Below are 19789 nucleotides of genomic sequence, written 5' to 3'. Positions count from 1 at the left end.
GATAGTTGCTACTCTTCGTGTATTTTGTTATATGTGTCATAAACTTCTACTATATATCCATTGATACTGACATGCATCATAAAAAAAAAAATGTTACACATATTGCTTACATTAAAAATGATGATGAATACCAGGTACTAAAGAACTCAATGCACAGAGATGAATCTAATTTAACTTGACCTTCCATCCCCTATTCAAAATAAATAAATGATTACAGTAATCTATTCACAGACTGAACATGTTAAGTGCAGTGCTTTTTTTATCTCAAGAGTCACATAACAAGAACAGAAACACCTATCGTAGAAGCACACTGACAAGCTGTGAATGTAGAGCACAAAATTTAGTCAGTATCACATCCACTGGCACAGTACTGATATCACATTGATTTCCACTTGACTTTGAAAATCCTTAACTGGTGGTGGGTGCTGTCCAATCATCAAGTTGGTGAATGACAGACAGTATTTTGTAGAAAGAAACTGAGTAGACAGCATTTTGTTGGTGATGTCATAAGCAAGAGCCTTTGGCTTGCGATTCTTTGCATGGGCTATAGAGGGCGTTCTCATATTGCAGCTTCAGAGACATGTGAAATGCATAGTGTCACTGTCGCCAAAAGTCACTGCTATTTTGTTGTTTTTGGATGAGCCCCATGTAAAAGTAGACAACTATTGGATATTATGATACCTGAATTTTCTTGCTTTGTTTTCCTGCTTTGTTATAAAGTCAGGAATATGATGGTATGTGAGATGTGTAAAAAAAAAAAAAAAATGTGTATGATACATAGTGTATGTACTTTACCATTTATATGGATACAGTACAGTGAGCGCATGGTTCAGTTCATACCTCATGTAGTATACAAACAAGTGGTTACGTGGTTACAGAAGTAAAGGAAATGATGGAAAGAAATGCAAACAAGATTTTAAGGTTGTAGGTGTATTGAGTAAAGCACAAATAGTGTGCAGTTCTATATATACGTATGTGAACATGCATCCAAAAACCAACAAAAGAAGTCACAAGCCTTGATTTTATGTGAAGACTCAAAATAGGTAAAATGGGTCAACCCAGTCAATCTTGAATTTTCATCTTTTCCAAACAAACAATTCTTCTACATAATTCTAAAGTTTGGGATCATAAAATGAACAGGAAATTGTGTTTTTAGCAATTTTTTTAGAACACTTTTTTTTTTTTTAAGAATAGAGTGCTGAGGTGTGTCCCCATTTGGTTTCTTACCTTTTACACACTATTAATTTTAAACTCTAATAACTTTTGAAAAGATAATGTTGCTCTGAAAGTTGGTATTAATCATGGATAGAATGTGTTGATAGAGCATGTTCAATTCCAGCTTAATCTGATAATCCTTTCATTGTTGTTGCTGTAGAGTTTTACGTCCTCAATGTTTTTGTCCAATCGATTGCACAGAGCATGGCTTGAATAGATTAAAGGGTGTGTACAGTTCTGGTCGAGGTGAGGATTTAGCTTTTAATGTTTTGCGAGATATTCAGAAACCACTCTATGAGATGTAAAAGAGCATGCAGTTCTAAGGGGTATCAAAAGTTTATTCGAAGAAAATCGGTTTGAAATGGCTGAGATATCCAAAAACAAGGTGAAACAAAGAGATCCTAATAAAGTTGTGGCATGTCGCCTTTTATTATTAACACTTTTTTGGATATCTCAGCCATTTGAAAACCAATTTTCATCAAATAAACGTTGAATCCTTCTTAAAATTACATGCTCTTTCATATTTCATAAGAGGCTTTTCATTATCTCACTTGGGAATGTTCAAAACATGACTCCCGCACCTCAACCAGTACTGTACAGTCCCTTTAAGCTCTTGAATAGATCCTATACTTGAGAACCTCTCAGTACACACATTTCCAGTATTTGTGCTTTCTTTCCCGTATTTAGATAGGTTAGGAGAGTCCATTTGAAATGAGTTTATACACCATGTCTGCTTTTTCAGAATCTGCCCTAAACTAAAAATCCATGTCTGGCGACTTCTTGTTGGTTTTGTGATGCAGGGTCACATATATGAATAAGACAGGTAGAATTTGTGATTGAAAATAGGTTTAGGCAGGTCACTAGTGTTTGTGAGGCCTACTGGTAGTACAGGTAATACAACTGTACATATTTGCTTGCTAGCGTAATTCATACTAGACACAATCATAGGGAATTGTTGGTATAATTTGTTTTATGCAGTGATTATTGCATAGTACTAATAATGTATTGCTTTGCAATATGTAATCCAGTTGTGCATTTGGTTTACTGAACACAACTTAGTTACAGTGTATACTACATTTGGGTAATTCAAAAAAATAAAGCAGTTTAAACATGAAGCACATGTCATTATTTCCTTGATAAACCAGGTACGAGTGGCAATGGATACATGCCTTGTAAATTGAATTGATTAGTCTGCAGATATAAAGTGTTTGTTTACATGTAATTCATGTGTGCATGTACAGTACTATACATACAAAGTTGTGCATTCATTGTGTATTATTAACTGCATACATTATATATTCATTTATTTCATTACAAATCCAAGGTTGAACCTTGATTGCTAGACAACAGCATGGTATCACACACTCAGTAGGTGTCATCAGCTGGTTCATTTGTTGTCAGCAGTTGTGAGAGTTTGTTATGTCACCTACAGTGTAAAAAACTTACCGACTGGCTCCTGTTTCCCTCTCAAAGAGCCTGTTGGCCGTGAGCTCACCGTCATTGCTGTGAGAGTAGAACTTGATGCTCATAAATCGGCGCTGGAGGCTGGTCACCTTGGGGATGGACTGAGCCTTCCGCCTGCTCCGGGGGGCTTCAAGGCCCCAGAAGAGCACCACCTCAGGTGCTTCCACACCCCCTAGGAGATCCTCTGCCTGCGTAGTCAGGTGATGGGAAGAGATAAAGCAGGCAACACGGATGGTTGTCCGTCTACCAACATCCCTCTCAAAGCCCTTGATGGGGGCAGCATTCATTCGGATGACACAATCAGCACTGTCAATTTCCTGGCCTGCATTCTTGCCCAGAAGCTGGCCAGAGCTGGAGACTATTGCACATGTATTGTATCTATTGGTAAAAGGCTGAAAAGACAAAGTAGCACAAGAGTACAATAACTGCTACAGGAAAGATGACCTGATTACAATATGATTGAATTATGACATCATTATAGCTTTTTGCAATCTATCCTTTCCTCTCTCACGTAATGACACACACACACACACAAAAAAAAAAAAAAAAAATGCCTTTTTGATACCATGTGAAAGAACCACATCTAAAAACTGCTTAAGAAAGCTGCTCAAGAATGTAAGTATTCATCAGTTTGGTATAAAGGGTAATTCTCCAGATATATGAAAACCAGATTCTGTGTAAGGCTTCACAGCTGTATTTTGTTCTGACAGTATGTAGGCCTAACCATAATAACACACCTGAACGACAAACAAGAAAATAATGTAGTGTACATTTTGGTAGTACACAATTTAGCAAGTATGAAAAAGACAGAGCAAGAGTTTGGAGGAGTATATGGAGAGAACTGTGAATGAGGAGAATGAAAGGGTGGAGCTGCTATGGTGAAGGGGCTAGTGGAGAGGGTTACTCTAAAAGAAGTAGTGGAGGCATCAGTGAGAAAAGTGAAAACAGGAAAAGCAGCTGGTCTCTCAGAAGTAAGTGTGGAAATCGCAAGTGGAGAGATGGGGTTGCTGTAATGATTGGACTCTACCAAAGTGTATAGGAGGAAAGAGGAATGCCAGATGACTGGACACCGAGTGTAGTGAAACTGGAAAGGGAGATATGCTGAGTTGTGGGGTGTGAAGGGGAGTCAAGTTACTTGAACATGCAATAAAGATTGTGTAGAGGGTGTTAGAGACGAAAATTGGTAAAATCATAACATGGAATGACATTCAATTTGGCTTTATGCCAGGAAAGGGACAATAGATGCATTGTTCATCCTAATGAGATTGCAAGAGGAATACAAAGATAAAGATAAAGAGTTGTGCACGTGCTTCACTGATTTGGAGAAGGTATTTGATAGGGTTCCAAGGAAGGTAGTTGAGTGAGTGGTCGCTATTAAAGAGAGGTGTACCACAGATAATGGCAAGGGCATTGATGAGCTTGTATGCAGGGGCAAAGACAAAAGTTAGAGTTGGATCAGAGCTGTCAAAGGAGTTTGAGGTGAAAGTTGGCATGCATCAAGGATCTGTGTTGTCACTATTGCTGTTTGCTATCGTGGCTGACATGGTTATGGATAGTGCAAGAGAGGGATTGCTACTAAAGGTATTGTATGCGGATGACCTGGTTCTGATAGGGAGACAATGGAGGTATTGACGGAAAAGTTTCAGAAGTGGAAGGTGGCATTTGAGAGCAAAGGGCTGACGATAAATCTCAAGAAGACAAAAGTGATGATGACTGGACTGGCAGGAGAAGTGTCCATCAGTACTGGAAGGTCAGTCCATGTGATGTGTGGGAAAAATGTCATGACAAATTTAGTGTTGTGTATGAAATGTGGGAAATGAATTCATAGATGATGTGCTAAAATGAAGAGAAAACCCAAGAGATTTTATTTGAGAAACATGCGAGAACAGAGTTAGAAAGCTGGCATCATCACACAACATGGAAATGTGTAATGACATGGAAATGGTAAGGGGGTTTTGCTATTTGGGGGATAGGGTGAATGCAAATGGCAAATGTAAAGCAACTGAGATGGCAAGAACGCTGCATGGCAAGAACGCTACCTGGCAAGGTGAAGTTCAGGGAATGTGGACAGTTATCATATGGGAAAAGGTTCTCCTTGAAGATGAAAGGGAGCATTGGAGTTGTGTGAGATTTGCAATGAGAGTGAGACATGGTGTTTGAGGGGAAAGCAAAATGGCAACTTTGAGGACAGAAAGAGCAATGGTGAGAATGATGTGTGGTGTGAAACTAGTGGATAAAAAGACTAAAAATATGATAGATATGCTTGGGTTGAAGCTATCAGTAGAACAGCTAGCAAGGGTGAATGGAGTGCGGTGGTTAGGCATGTGTTAGGGAAGGATGAGAATGCTGTCCTGAGGAAAGTGCTAGAGTTTAAAATGAATGATTCATGAAAGTGAGGATGACCTTCCCTCCCCCCCCCCCCCAAAAAAAAAGCAGAACAGGTGAAGGGAGAAATATGGAAGGTTGGCTTGAGAATGGAGGATGCCCCAAATCAGGAGAGATGGTGAAAAGGCACAAGAGGTGTGGCTATGAGAGCTGTGAGGTAAATCCAACCACCCCTGTTTTCGGGGACAGACCGTATTACTACTTATATGATGATGAAGAAAAACAAGAGACCCGGGGGTTTCGCGCTCACCTGAGTATCGCAAGTTCACCTTCCATGCATTCTGGCAGACTCTTACCTGAGAACATTGGACACTTGTGGTGGGGTAGCTTTAAGAGCTGGGGGCATGGTGTCCATTGCATATTCCATCACACTGGTTAAAAATACCTGCAAGGTACACTGTACTTTATAGAATGTTGGACTATGCAGGTTTGAAAAAAAAGAAGACTTAAAGCCCCATCACTTTTGATTCTAGAGAACAACATCATTGAATATTCCTTAATCTCGGAGGTTGGGAGGGGGGGGCACCTGGGGCCCCCCAGGTGGGGCATGGTGCCCATTTGATGGGAATGAGATTCTATCCCCCTAGGGATGCTACCTGCCAAGTTTGGTGAAAATTCATAATGGCATTTTCAAGAAAAAGATGAAAATAGAAAAATTAAACAAGAACTTACCTGTTTGCAGTTTAATTTGTATTTTATGAGGAGTTGGGAGTAAGAGATTATGTGTGAATACCGGGATCTCGCGCATGTGCATCAATTTTCGTCGGAGCTTAGGCTGCATGAATTCCCTTGGATAAATGAACTTATTGGTCATCTGCAGAGTTCCTGATCCTATTAACACTGTTTACAGGGGAACCGGGAGTGGCGGGCACATAATCTCTTACTCCCGATTCCTCATAAAATACAAATTAAACTGCAAACAGGTAAGTTCTTGTTTAATTTTTCTATTTTATCTCAGAATCTCTGTTACGAGATTCTGTGTGAATTTTTGAAGAGTAGGAATTCATGCAGCCATGCAGAATAAGGCCTTACTGCCAGTGATAAATTTACCTTCACTGGGTGGCTGTTGGTCACAACCGAATCATGAAGCAGCCTTCAGTAATAATAATAATAATAATTGCATTTATATGGCGCTTCATACTGGCGTTTCTAGGTGCACTTGTGCTGTTCATACAAAAAGACTAGAAGACTAGAAAACTAGAAAACACAATAACATTAACAAAACCAGCATATCAACAGTAACAAAAGGAAAAAGAAGAAAAAAAAAAAGATACATATGTACCATGGTACCAAAGTCCTTGCCCTTGCCCTTCTGGATAGGCTTACGATAATATTTTCTGAACATGGTCTCATGAGATCATCCTGCTGTTTCCAGTATGTGCTCAATGGGGACATCCATTTCTCTTGCTGCTGACGTAGCTGCCGCACGTGTACTCTGTGCCTTGAACACCTGTATGTCCACTCCTACTTCCTGGAGGATAACTTTGATCCATCGTGCAATTGTAGAAACTGTAACTTTAGCATGTGGTATTTTGTAGCTGATGAAGAGATTCTGTTCCCTATTTCTAAATGGTTGTGTTCTCGCCACCAACCTGTTAAAGTAGTGTACCACACACAGCCTCTTGTCCACTGGATACGCTTTAGCTTCTTCTTTGCACCCAACTACTCCTGGTCTTGTTTGTTTGATGGGTTCATCAATGTAGAAAACCATCTTGTTCTTTGTGATTTTTGACCCATCCAACCTGAATTTGTGAAGAGTTGGAACTCGTTGTGCTGTTGTTAGTGCAATCAGCAAGACAGTTTTGCATGTAAGCTGCTTTAAAGTCAAGCTTTGAGCTGTGACAGTTTTCTGAGATAGTTTAGCACTGGTCGCACATCCCAAATTTCCTTATATCTTGCACATGGCGGTCTCATATCAAACACTCCTTTAGGAATTTCGTGACAAGTGGATGTGACCCTACTGTGAGCGTTCCATTCGCGAAAGTAACATATGTTGATAGTGCACTTCTAGAAGTGTTGATTGCACTGTATCCCAACTGTTTATCATAGAACAAAAATGAGAAAAATTCCAAAACCGCCTCAATCTGTGGAGCGTGTTCATCGCAGTTAGCTTTCTCACAAAACTTTCTCCACTGAGTCAGGTATGTAGTGTATTGCCGTTTTGTACCCTCTCTCCACACAGCACACATAATGTCTACTGTCCGGTCTGGCAGTCCTCTGTCAGCGAACGGTCTCCACTGACCCTGCAAATTAACAAATTAATTCTGTCATTAAGGGGGTGTGCATCACCAGACACTGGTTGCAACAGCAGATCAACATTTTTCTTCACATACAGAGGAGGTTCCACTAGCATGCCATGTAGTAAAGCATACCAGGCCTGTGTACCCCAGTCTGGTGCTACCAGGATGCCCTGAGCCTTGTCCTGGATTATCTTCTGTAAGCACTTCCCAATTAAACAAAATGGGGGGAAAGCGTAGACCTTGTACTTTCCCCAATCAAGACTGAATGCATCAGTTGCTTCAGCTTCTGGGTCTGGTTTCCATGATACAAATCGAGGCAGCTGTCTGTTCAGCCTAGATGCGAATAGATCAATATCTAGCGATCCAAATTGTCTCTGCACTTTTTTGAAAATGATCCTATTCAGCATCCATTCAGTTCTGTCACTGAACTTATGTGAGCAGTAGTCTGCTTCTGTATTTTGCTTGCCAGGTATGTGTGTGGCTGAAAGCCAGACATTGCGATGTGCACACCAGACCCAAATAGCTTTCGCTAACTGATTACATGGTGCTGATCTAGATCCTCCCATGTTATTGATATACGCCACTGCAGTCGTATTGTCAATTTGTATTCGCACATGTGTGTCAATGCATGTATTCCAAAGTGATTTGATGGCATAGAAGGCAGCGAGCAGTTCCATATAATTAAGCCCAAATTTCTCATACATGGTGCATTCACCTGAGCTCCACCTTCCTCCACAAGATGTGCCTAGATTCGTAGCTCCCCAGCCTTCACTATTTGCATCACTTTGTAACATGACTTCAGGCTTCACTACCAAGATGCTTTTGGAACAAGACTGTACACTAGCCATCCACCATCTCAGATCTTCCAAACCAGCCTCTGTTATGTTAATGGCTCTGTCAAAATGGCCCCGATTCAACCGCAGTGCCCAAATCTTGTCTCTCTCTAGTGCTCTGTACCACAAAAGCAAATATTGGTGGCAGGAAAAGCAGCCACAAGCTGCCCTATAACACTAGCCACTTTCCTAATTGATGGCTTATCTGTACCAATAAGTTCCAAACATTGGGCCCTAATCGCATCTTTCTTCACCTGTGGAAGAGTGACTGTCATTGTTTCAGACTTGATTTCAAATCCGAGGTAAGTTATGCACTGGGAAGGTTCAAACACCAACTTCTCTGAATGAATAATGAACCCCCAACTTCACCAACAGTTGGTATGTTGCTTCAACAGCTGTTTTAGCTAGCTCTTTTGTTTTTGCGAGGATCAAAGTGTCATCAATGTATCCCAGAACATTGTGACCATCTTCTCTTAGCTTTGCAAACACTGGCTTGAGTATCTTTGTGAACATTCGTGGTGCCAAGCTGAGGCCATTTGGCAGAGCCTTGAACTGGTGTAATTTCCCCTGCCATGAGAATTTCAGGTATTTCCTATGGTCTATGTGGATGGGGATTGAATAGTATGCATCCCGTAAGTAAAGTGAGGCCATAGATAGTGAGGCCATAGAGGCCCTTGCGATAGAAGCTGCGTGCCAGTATGGAAATTATCCATTTTGAAATGATTGTACTCTACATACTGGTCGAGTTCTGAGAGGTTGAGGATGATCCTTCTATTTCCATCCTTTTTTGGTCTTGGAAAGATGTTAGACACAAACTGATCACTCTCAAAAACAGTTTCCTCAATGACTCCTCTATGTAACAAGCTTTGTATTTCTGTCTCAATAGCTCCCGTTTCCTCCTGATTGTGAGGGTATTCAAACGGCAGCTTGCCTTGTTTTGGGGGAGGAGAGTTATCTTTGAACTCAATTTTGTAACCAGAAATGGCGTCTAGAATAGATTGATCATTTGTAATCTTTTCCCACTGGGTACTGTATGACCTCACTTGACCTCGAACATTTAAATGTGACATGTCGCCACCTAGACACTCTAGTTCTAGGCCACATACCTTATCATGTGTGCTGGAAGGTGAGTTTACTGATGAGATGGACGGTCCCTTGCCTTGTTCTTCCCTTCTTGGGATGGCAGAGGACGTGACTTGGTGTGAGGTGCTGGTGGGCCTCTCCGTTTCCACGAAGGTGCTCCTCTCGTTCCTGCGCCTAAAAAAAGTCGCTGCACCTGTGTCTGTCTCACTGTCCAACCCGCCTCTCTTTACCTTCTTTGGGCTGAAAAGGCAGGATAAGGTCTGTATGCAGCCCTCTCTCTCTCTCACGGTGAGCTTTCTCGCTAGCCTTGACAAACCCCGCCGTGGCTTTGTGTTCCTCATGCAAGTCTTTGATTTTCTTACTCAGATCCTCCCCAAACAGTAATTTGGAGGAAAGAGTGGTGGCTTTGCACAGGTGTGCATACTTGGGGTCAATCTCGGGCTTAATGAACTCCTTTCTTAGCGTGTTCACCTCGAAGTTAGCATTCGCTAGTAGGGCCAGCGCGTCCTGTTGTTCATCAGACATGTTGTCTATGTCCAGTGACTGTGCGAATGCTGTCATCCCTCTGATGAGGGCCTTCTGAACACGTTGAAGTTTCGCATCCTTGGCGCGAGTGGGAGCCTTTAGGTTTTCCCACAAGGTTAAGTTTACCCTGGGTACGCTCAGGGACTCGCAGTATCGTTCGGCTGTCTCTTCCATGCTCTTCTCATCGAGCTTGTGTGTTAACATGTAATCAATGCTGCTGGCAAGTTCAGGGTTGAGGGCTTTCCCACCCCCACTTGCTGCAGCGAATTTCGCCGCTAGTTGAGGGGGGTCGTTGCTGCATGACACTGTTCTGTTTCCCCCCCCCCCCCCCCCGTCCGATACTGTACAGTAACCTGCGCGTGGATCGCTCTCATCGTATTCCATATCGGCCAGTATGGAAAGCTCGTCCTCGTCTCTGTTCGTGTGATACTTGTAACGGTCCGCACCTGCCACCACAGCACGGCCCGCTGGCTGCTGCTGTGTCTGCGTCATGTGTGTGTGTGTGTGTGTGTGTGTTGTGTGTATGAAGTGTCTCGCTGCAAGAGCGCTTCTAGCACGTGTTCAATACGTTCTATTCGTAGCATCTCCTCCGATTTTTTCGATGTTTTCATAGTGGAAGTATCGTCCTTCCCTGTGGCGTTTGCGTTCTTTTTGGGTTGTTTCCCAGCGCCTCCTTGGTCTTTGACACTGGTGCTCGTGCCCTTCCCCGCATTAACACCTTTTTTATGTGCGGGGAGGGGAGCAGTTACTGGCGTACGAGACGAGCTCGCCGTTTTCGCTGCTGATGCTACAGTACCAGTCAACATCATCTCGTCCGAATCGAACGTCTGCTTGGCTGGCGGTGATTTAGCCGAACTAATGTCCGTCATAATTTATCGATACGAGAGCCGAACTAATTTTACCAAGTCCAGTACTGCTTATAACAAACATAAACGCGAATAATACACTCAAAGTCCAATATTTCGAAGGAATAAGCGAGTTTTGAGCGAAATTTTCCCTACATCTAGCTCCGATACATGCAACTGATTTGGCGCGTAGACTCCAAATTGATGCGTATGCGCAAGATCCGGGTATTCACACAGAATCTCGTAACGGAGATTCCGAGATAAAATGCACAATTTGGGCCCCATTAGGACCCCTCCCCTGGGTCCCAAGAGGGGCACCCCTGATTCCGCCATGAACAAACTTGAAACTAATTAATGTACTAACTCATGGTACTAACTCATAGTACTAACTTTGCTTTATTACTTCTGGTTCTAGAGAAGAAGATTTTTTAAGATTTCTTAATTTTGGGGGGTTTGGGCCCCTCTGGGGGCCCCCCAGGTGGGGCATGGTGCCCATTTGAACAAATTGAGATCCTATCCCCCTAGGGATCCTACCTGCCAAGTTTGGTGAAAATCGGTCATGGGGTTCTCAAGAAGAAGATGAAAATGTAAAAAGTTTACACATGACGGACGCCGCACGACAGACGACGGACAAAGAGCGATCGCGATAACTCACTTGAACCTTCGGCTCAGGTGAGCTAAAAAAAAGCCTTGTAACTGGATCTGAAAACAAGCTGCTTTCTTCATGCCTGTATTGCTTTCAAAACTGCTTTGATAACATACGATAAAAGAAATTTATGTTGCAGCTGTGGCATTAGTAATCCTTTTATCAAGGTATGAAAACAAAGGGACCAACAAATTTTCCTCTCTGTTAGCACTGGCAATATTCCACTGCAAGTATCTCATTGAAATCAGAATTACAATTCCACAAAATATGGCATTTTATGAGATTCATTGGTGACTGTTTGGGTGAACTACAATGTAAGAAAGTGTATCACTGGTACTTATTAAGTTCAGTTTTTGTTTTGTTTCAATTTGTTTTTCTCTCAATAGTAGCAACTGACTGACATCAGAGCATTAATAAGAAGTGCTCAAGCACATATCATGCTATGAGCACTGCACATTATTCACAACTGTGGCTCTCTTGTCCGCTGCCTGATTTCATAATACAAGCCTAGATGTCAAATCATATCTCAAACTCAGCACTGAACAAGGAAGAAATTTGTTGCGTGCACAAGACAATAAGGCAAACTCACAAGTACTAGGTCCACATCATTGATATCCACAGGAAATCGTGCAAGGTTAGCAGAAGACTTAGTTTGGATCAACACAATTGCACTCATCACCACAGCTTTATTATGTGCACTTGACTGTTACAATACCATTGTAATCAAGACATACATGTATCAATGACATTCTAACATATGTGTCACTCATCTATTTTTTTTTTCACCGTACAAATAACTCACCTGTTGTGTTTCAAAAGACACTAAACAGAAGTAATACTCACCTCATTGTCAATGACACTATGGAAGTATTGAACAGTTAATGGCTTTGGTCTAAATATACTATCCACATTTTTCCGCCCCTGAAGGGCAGCATTTTCAGCAGCAATGCTTTCTCCTGTCCTTTCATCATTCTCAATTCTGTCCTTCTTGTGTTTATAATCATCAAGGCCTTTTAATTGTGACTTGCTAGTCATCGATGTCACATGACGGGATTTTGTCTCCATGACAACACCACCGGAAGCGGTTTCTTTTTGAGTCCGTTCAGCTGGTATTGATGCATTCCCCGTGAATATGAAATTTGTGACATTGCCGTGTTCTTCCTCCTGTTGTTCACTAGGGATGCGGCGGAGGATCAGCTGAGCAGAGTTAACAGCAGGGTTTCCAGACTTGGAACCTCTAAAATAGCCTAAGAACTTGTGATTGAGGGCTGTCATCATGATAAGGCAGAAAATAAGAGAGTAGCCAGCCAGCCATAGCAGCAGCTGCCGACCATTCTGAAACAAACCAAAGCAAACAGAGAAAGATCTTCAATGTTGCAACGTACATGAATATGCATGCCTTTTCTCATTCATAAATACATTCTTACTTCAAAAACATGGTTTACAACACATCTCACATCCTGTTTCAACAGCTTGCAGGGACACTCTTGCCATACTGTACAAGTGGAAATTTTTGTGGTGTTGAAATTTTGCGCATTTCGTACAATTAAAAACATGCAAACTCTTCTTACCCTGCCAAGCGCAAAAAAAAATTAGTCACACAAAGATATCCACTTTTACACTAATATGTTCACTTTAATGTTACTGTACTTTATGTACCACATTCACATACTTGTAATAAACACACATCATTGGCCATAATCAGATCTACTGGTACATGCTTCCTATGAACAGGCCCCTCAAAGTGGATTGTCTTACAAGCATGACAGAAATGTCCTACGTGTAAACCCAAACAGGAGCACATGGGTTAAACTTGTGATTGGCTTCATAATATCTTGACTGGTGGTCTAAAATTAGTCACACAAAGATATCCACTTTTACACTAATATGTTCACTTTAATGTTACTGTACTTTATGTACCACATTCACATACTTGTAATAAAAACACATCATTGGCCATAATCAGATCTACTGGTACATGCTTCCTATGAACAGGCCCCTCAAAGTGGATTGTCTTACAAGCATGACAGAAATGTCCTACGTATAAACCCAAACAGGAGTACATGGGTTAAACTTGTGATTGGCTTCATAATATCTTGACTGGTGGTCTAAAATTAGTCACACAAAGATATCCACTTTTACACTAATATGTTCACTTTAATGTTACTGTACTTTATGTACCACATTCACATACTTGTAATAAACACACATCATTGGCCATAATCAGATCTACTGGTACATGCTTCCTATGAACAGGCCCCTCAAAGTGGATTGTCTTACAAGCATGACAGAAATGTCCTACGTGTAAACCCAAACAGGAGTACATGGGTTAAACTTGTGATTGGCTTCATAATATCTTGACTGGTGGTTTAAAAATTTCAGCCCACAGTTGTAAAATTGCAAATAATACTTTGAATATAAAATCTTCTAAATATGAAGCGTAAAGCAAGCGTAAACATGTAAACAAAACACTTAAAGTCAGCCATGAGGATAAACAGGTGTCTGTGGACAGCTGTAAGACCTTATATGCTTTGTTTACACCATGTTCCTGCCGGCCATAGGCCACAGTAATCACTTTGACCCCATTAACAGTGATTGAAAAAACCAGGCTCAGTCCGAGCTCAGCCCAGCCTTCCTTTCACTGTAAACGCTCACGAGGCCAAATGCGGTACCAAAAAAGGCTGCGCATTTGGCCAAGCTCTGGAGGTAGTCTTGGCCCAGGCTCGGCCTGGGCTCGGCCTGGATTCTTCTCACCGAAAATGCAAACTGGGCCAATTGTGGGACCAAACTGCGACCCAAGAAGTGCAATGATTGTGACATCATAGGATATGATGTCGTAATCCTTCATTTTTTATAGCAAAATTTCTTTGGTGCAAGCTACGGTACAGAATCATTATCATTAGCAACTCAGTACCATTTCCAAACTTGTGTTTAAATGTAAGTTATCATCAAATCATCTTAACTGTACTACATCGTTTCGTTCGTCCTTGTCCATATTCTTATGTTCTTGGGCATATAAAACAGATAACCAGTAAGGAAAGAGCAGCTGAGAGCGAGATGTTCGAAAGTTCGCCCTGTATAAAAACCGTAGCCCTTTTGTTCATTGCAAATACTAGTACAGTATAGCACCTCTGCACTGTGACCCCCCGCGCTCTCCCAAATAATCGTTTTGTTTACAAGCACAGCACTACTACGACAAAATATTGAAAGGTTTGAATTGAAAGCCTGGGCCAAGTCCTCCACTGTAAATGCACAGAATTGTGGGGCCGAGTACTGCAATTGAGGCTGTGCTCGGCCTGGGCTCGGCCCAGCCATGCACTGTAAACAGGGTCTTTGAGGCCTCTGTGGATAAAATGGGATGGACTTGAGACAATGCCATTGGACGGGATAGGCCACTTTACATGCCAGGCTGTGATTGCCATGAATGCCAGGCTAGATTTTCAAACTGTCAAAAAATTTGCCACAGCCGACATCATGAGGACGAGAAACCCAGAAGGCCATAGTAAAACAGGGTGAACACAACAAAACATGACAGTACGTAGCATGCCTTAAAAAAACATGAGACCCGAGGGTCTTGCGCTCATGGAGTATAGCAAGTTCATTTTCCATGCATTCTTGCAGACTCTAACCCGAGACGAGGCAAGTGCCAAAATGTGTCTTGTCCATTTGTGTAGAAGATATTAATGCTTTTCTAACTCCCAGAAGCTCATTGACACCACCTATGACCTTTGACCTTGTGGTGACCTTCAACTCCCTAATTTAAGGGACATTTACCAGCCAAGCACCCCTGGACCTGCAATGAACAAATTTGGAACTACAGTCATCAATATATTTTTCATAGTCTTAACTTAGCTTTGTCACCTTTGGTTCTACAGAAAACTTGTAAAGATTCCTTAACTTTGAGGGTTTGGTGAAGATTCATCATAGGGTTTTCAAGAATAAGATGAAAATGCCCAATTAAGGTCCCCATTAGGACCCTTCCCACCCCCTCCCCTGGGTTCCAAGGGGGGGGGGGGCACACCACTGATTACGCAATGAACAAACTTGAATTTAAAGTCATCAATGTACTAACTCTTAGTATTAACTTAGCTCCATTACTTCTGGTTCTAGAGAAGAAGATTTTTTAATGTTCCTTCATTTTGGGGGGTTTGGGCCCCCCGGGTGGTGCATGGTGCCCATTTAAACAAATTGAGATCCTATCCCCCTAGGGATGCTAACTGCCAAGTGAAAATCGGTCTTGGGGTTTTCAAGAGGAAGATGAAAATGTAAAAAGTTTACTCACAACGGTGGACGCCAGACACCAGACTAAGAGCAATCGCAATAGTTCCCTTGAGTCTTCGGCTCAAATGAGCTAACAAGAGACCAGGGGTCTTGCGCTCACCTGAGTATTGCAAGTTCACCTTTTACGCAGTCACTAATCTAAATTACACACAGCTCTACCAAAATTTGAACAGGCATTCTCAAGTACAAGATGAAAATGTACAATTACAGCCCAAATTTGGACCCCCTCCCCCAACCCCACTTATAGTACAAATTTTAGCTCTATCACCTCTGCTTTTAGAGAAGAAAACTTTTTTTAAGATTCCTTAATTTCGGGGGATTGGCGGCCCCCTGGTTGGGCACGGCGCCCATTTTAACAAATTGAGATCCTCACCTGATAGGGATGCTAACTGCCAAGTTTGGTGAAAATCCATAAGGTTTTCAAAAAGAAGATGAAAATGTACAATTTAGGCCCCAATTTGGATCTCCCCACCCCTCCCCCTGCCCCCAAGGGGGGGGGGGGGGGGAGACCCCTGGCTCAGCTATGAACAAACTTGAATTTACAGTCATCAATAAACTAACTCATAGTATTAACTTAGCTCTAGTATTACTTCTGGTTCTAGAGAAGAAGATTTTTAAAGATTCCTTCATTTTTTTTTTTTTTTTTGGGGGGGGGGGTTTGGGTACCTCAGGTGGTGCACGGTGCCTATTTAAACAAGGAAAAGTAGAAATTACGCGCTGCGTAATATATGTCCCCGCCGGAAGTAGCATTTTGTAGCAAAATGTACAATATAGGTCAAAAATCAAGGTCAAAGGTCAAAGAAGTCAAAGGTCAAAATTCCCTTGTAGAAGTTTTAAAGCCCTCACCTAGTGCCATCACATAAAGCAAACGGAATCGAAATCGGGTTAGAAATGGCGAAGGAGTAGCATTTTGTAGCAAAATGTACAATACAGGTCAAAAATCAAGGTCAAAGGTCAAAGAAGTCAAAGGTCAACATTCTGTGTAAAAGTTTTGAAGCCCTCACCTAGTGCCATCACATAGAGCAAATGGAATCAAAATCGGGTTAGAAATGGCGAAGGAGTAGCATTTTGTAGCAAAATGTACAATATAGGTCAAAAATCAAGGTCAAAGGTCAATGAAGTCAACGGTCAAAATTCTGTGCCGAAGTTTAGAAGCCCTCACCTAGTGCCATCACATAAAGCAAACGGAATCAAAATCGGGTTAGAAATGGCGAAGGAGTAGCATTTTGTAGCAAAATGTACAATATAGGTCAAAGGTCAAGGTCACAGGTCACAACTGAAATTCTGTGTACAAGTTTCAAAGCTCCCATGTAGTGCTATCACATAAAGCAAACAGAATCAAAATTGGCTCATAAATGACAGAGAAGTAGCAAATTGAACATTTTGATCACACACGGATCCTAGGGATCAATGCTATCTGCTAAGTTTGGTGAAAATCGGTCATGGGGTTTTCAAGAAGAAGATGAAAATGTAAAAAGTTTACGCACAACGCATGACGGACGCAGAACAATCGCAATAGCTCACTTGAGCCTTCCTGCTCAGTTGAGCTGAAAATGGCCTATTCCCCTTTAACTCAGCAACAAGGTTGATGAAAATCTGTTTTTTTTTCTTTTGTTGAAATATAATTCTGATTTGGGGAGGGGGTCAGGGGAGAATTCTGCACTATGGTAAATCCCCTCCAGAAACAAGGCAAGTGCCAAATTGTGTCTTGCCCATTCACTTAGAAGAAATTAAAGTTTTTCTAACTCCCGGATGTTCATTGACCCTGTCTATGACCTTTGACCTTGTGATGACCTTCAACTCCTCAAGGGACATCTACCATCCAAGCTTAAACAGACATACATATATGGATCAAAAGTTTTAAGCCATAATCAAAATGCGCCGTAAAAACTTAATATTGTGACCTTTGACCTTGTGATGACCTTCAAATCCCCAAAGGACATAACATTTAAGTTTGGTCACAAACGGACATAGGGATAAAAAATTATGAACCATTATCGAAACGCGCCATAAAAACTTAACATTGGGCCCATAAAGTTAATTGACCCGTCTTTGACCTTTGACCTTGTGGTGACCTTCAACTCCTCAAGGGACATCTACCATCCAAGTTTGGTCACAAACAGACATATGGATCATAAGTGTTGAGTCATAAGCAAAAGACACCATAAAAACTTAACATTGGGCCCTAAGAGTTTGTTGATCCCTGTCTGTGACCTTTGACCTTGTTGTGACCTTCAACTCCCCCAAGGGACATCTACCATCCAAGTTTGGTCACAAACAGACATATACATCAAAAGTTATGAGCCATAATCAAAATGCGCTGTAAAAACTTAACATTGGGCCTTAAAGTTCATTGACCCCTGCCTGTGACCTTTGACCTTGAGGTGACCTTCATGTTTAGTAGAATGTGTAACTTTGTATAACCAATCTTCCCTCCAAGTTTGATTGAAATTCAAGTCCTCAGTAGAGAGTTATTCAAGTTTTTGTAGCGTTACAGACGGACGACGGACGGACAGATGCCGCAGGTGAGCTCTTCTCCCCAGACCTCCGGTGGGCTCGACAAATAGGAGAAAAAGAAATGTAGATGGTTAGAGACCGATCTGAGGATCGGACTTGTGCATTTTGGCCCTCTATCGGCATGGCCGTGGCCATAACATTACTGAGATATCCCCGAGATTGCACAATCTGCGCATTACATATAGGGAAACTGGTTCTAGTCTTGGGTATTGCAGTCAATTATTCGATTTATTGTGGACATATGAGTTGATGATGTTTGATAATGGCCGAATAATAAACTGAATGAATCATGGTATAAAGATCTATATCTCAATTGTTCAGTATTTTGATACATAAAAGAGATTTAGCCCTAGGTAGAATTATAGGACTGTTTTGCCTGGCTGACTGGGGCTATCTGTGTTGACTGTCTATTCCAAATGCACAATACTGTAAAAGTGGATTTCTCATGCTTGGCCGGGCAAGAAGAGTTTCGCGTGTTTTTAATTCCGCGGAATCACGACATCCAACTACTGATACAAACGGCACGCAAAAATATGCGCGTGCTTTTATTTTTGCGCTAAGTTCTGGTTGCGCGAAATGCACGAAAATTTCCACTTTTACAGTACTACAGCAGCAGTAGTATTCAAGATGACCTTACAATAAGCTCTGGATATCCAAGACGTACAGGGTGAATTCTGCATCCGTGGGTTAAAGAAACTGCTTCTATATTTGAAGATGACCCTGTGCTTTGTGAATTTATGGTGGAAATAATTCAAAGGGAATTCAAATCGTATAGACTGATCCAAGGATATACTGTACTTGTCTTCAACTGAACAACAGTGCCATTACAGGTGGTGTCCTGCGAGCTAGCTGAGCAGGGCGCGCCTCATAGAGAATAGAGAATAGAGAACACTCTAAAACTTTGTAATGCTGTAGACATAAGGCAGACCTAACGTTACAGTAAATCCAATCTATACGTAGTACCAGGGCTGCACACTAACCCATTTTTTCTGCCGGTCCAACCTGTCTCTGTCGGACCGGTAAATGCCCCGTTTTACCATTTTTTACCGGTCCTAACAGAAAATTTACCGGTCAACAACGATAACCTGAAAAAAAAACATTAAATGACTTGCAAACTCATTTTCTTGTTTTTTTTTTTTTATGGACGTCCCCCCCCCCCCACCCATGTACATTCTACAGATTAATATTTTTTTGGAAAACTTGCATTACATATTGCACAAGAAATAAAAAAAAAAATAGGAAAAAATAGAATGTTTGTTTGTGAATTACAGTGTAAAATGATAATGAACAAATTCAGATTGTGTCAAATGCGTTTGTGACTTTTTTTAAACATCGGCGCACGAACTTGCTGCGTAACCTGCTCTTGGTGGTCAGTTGGATTGCGACCATTTAATGAATTATTTTAGCTGTGATATTTTCTGATGGACGCGCTACAAGGGGTTCTTTATTTTTCTCCCGATAATCTATTCACATTTGTGCATGCGTTCTTGAAAGGTACACGACATGCAGGGCCGAATTCGCAATCCTTTTTTGCGCCCATTTCCACCTCAAATATTAGCGGGTTTGTGACAATTTCATAAATTACTTCGGCTGTAATATTTTCTGATGCACGCGCCAAAAGGGGTTGAAAATGCGTCCTTTATTTTTTCCCGATAAACTCTTCGAATTTCGTAAGTGCGTTCTTAAAAGATGCACCACATGGCCGAATTCATGATACGTTTTGCGCCTATTTCTACCCCAAATATCAGCGGGATT

General features: G+C 41.6%; 1 protein-coding gene across 2 annotated transcripts in view; it reads right to left on the bottom strand.

Moving 5' to 3' along the window:
• The window catches only part of LOC140235240 (alpha-N-acetyl-neuraminyl-2,3-beta-galactosyl-1,3-N-acetyl-galactosaminide alpha-2,6-sialyltransferase-like), a 116265-nt gene that overhangs the window by 76530 nt on the left and 19946 nt on the right, over window positions 1-19789 (bottom strand). For both annotated transcript variants that reach the window (XM_072315271.1, XM_072315272.1), the window contains exons 2-3: window positions 12080-12571; window positions 2662-3071 (exon numbers count right to left, since the gene is read on the bottom strand). In XM_072315271.1, coding sequence (XP_072171372.1) covers window positions 2662-3071; window positions 12080-12571 — 902 coding nt within the window. The remainder of the gene's footprint in view (window positions 1-2661; window positions 3072-12079; window positions 12572-19789) is intronic.

Source organism: Diadema setosum, chromosome 11 (genome assembly GCF_964275005.1).
Source record: "Diadema setosum chromosome 11, eeDiaSeto1, whole genome shotgun sequence".
NCBI classification, from domain to species: domain Eukaryota; kingdom Metazoa; phylum Echinodermata; class Echinoidea; order Diadematoida; family Diadematidae; genus Diadema; species Diadema setosum.
The sequence above is the reverse complement of the archived record's forward strand: the minus strand, read 5'-3'. Positions and strand labels throughout refer to the sequence as shown.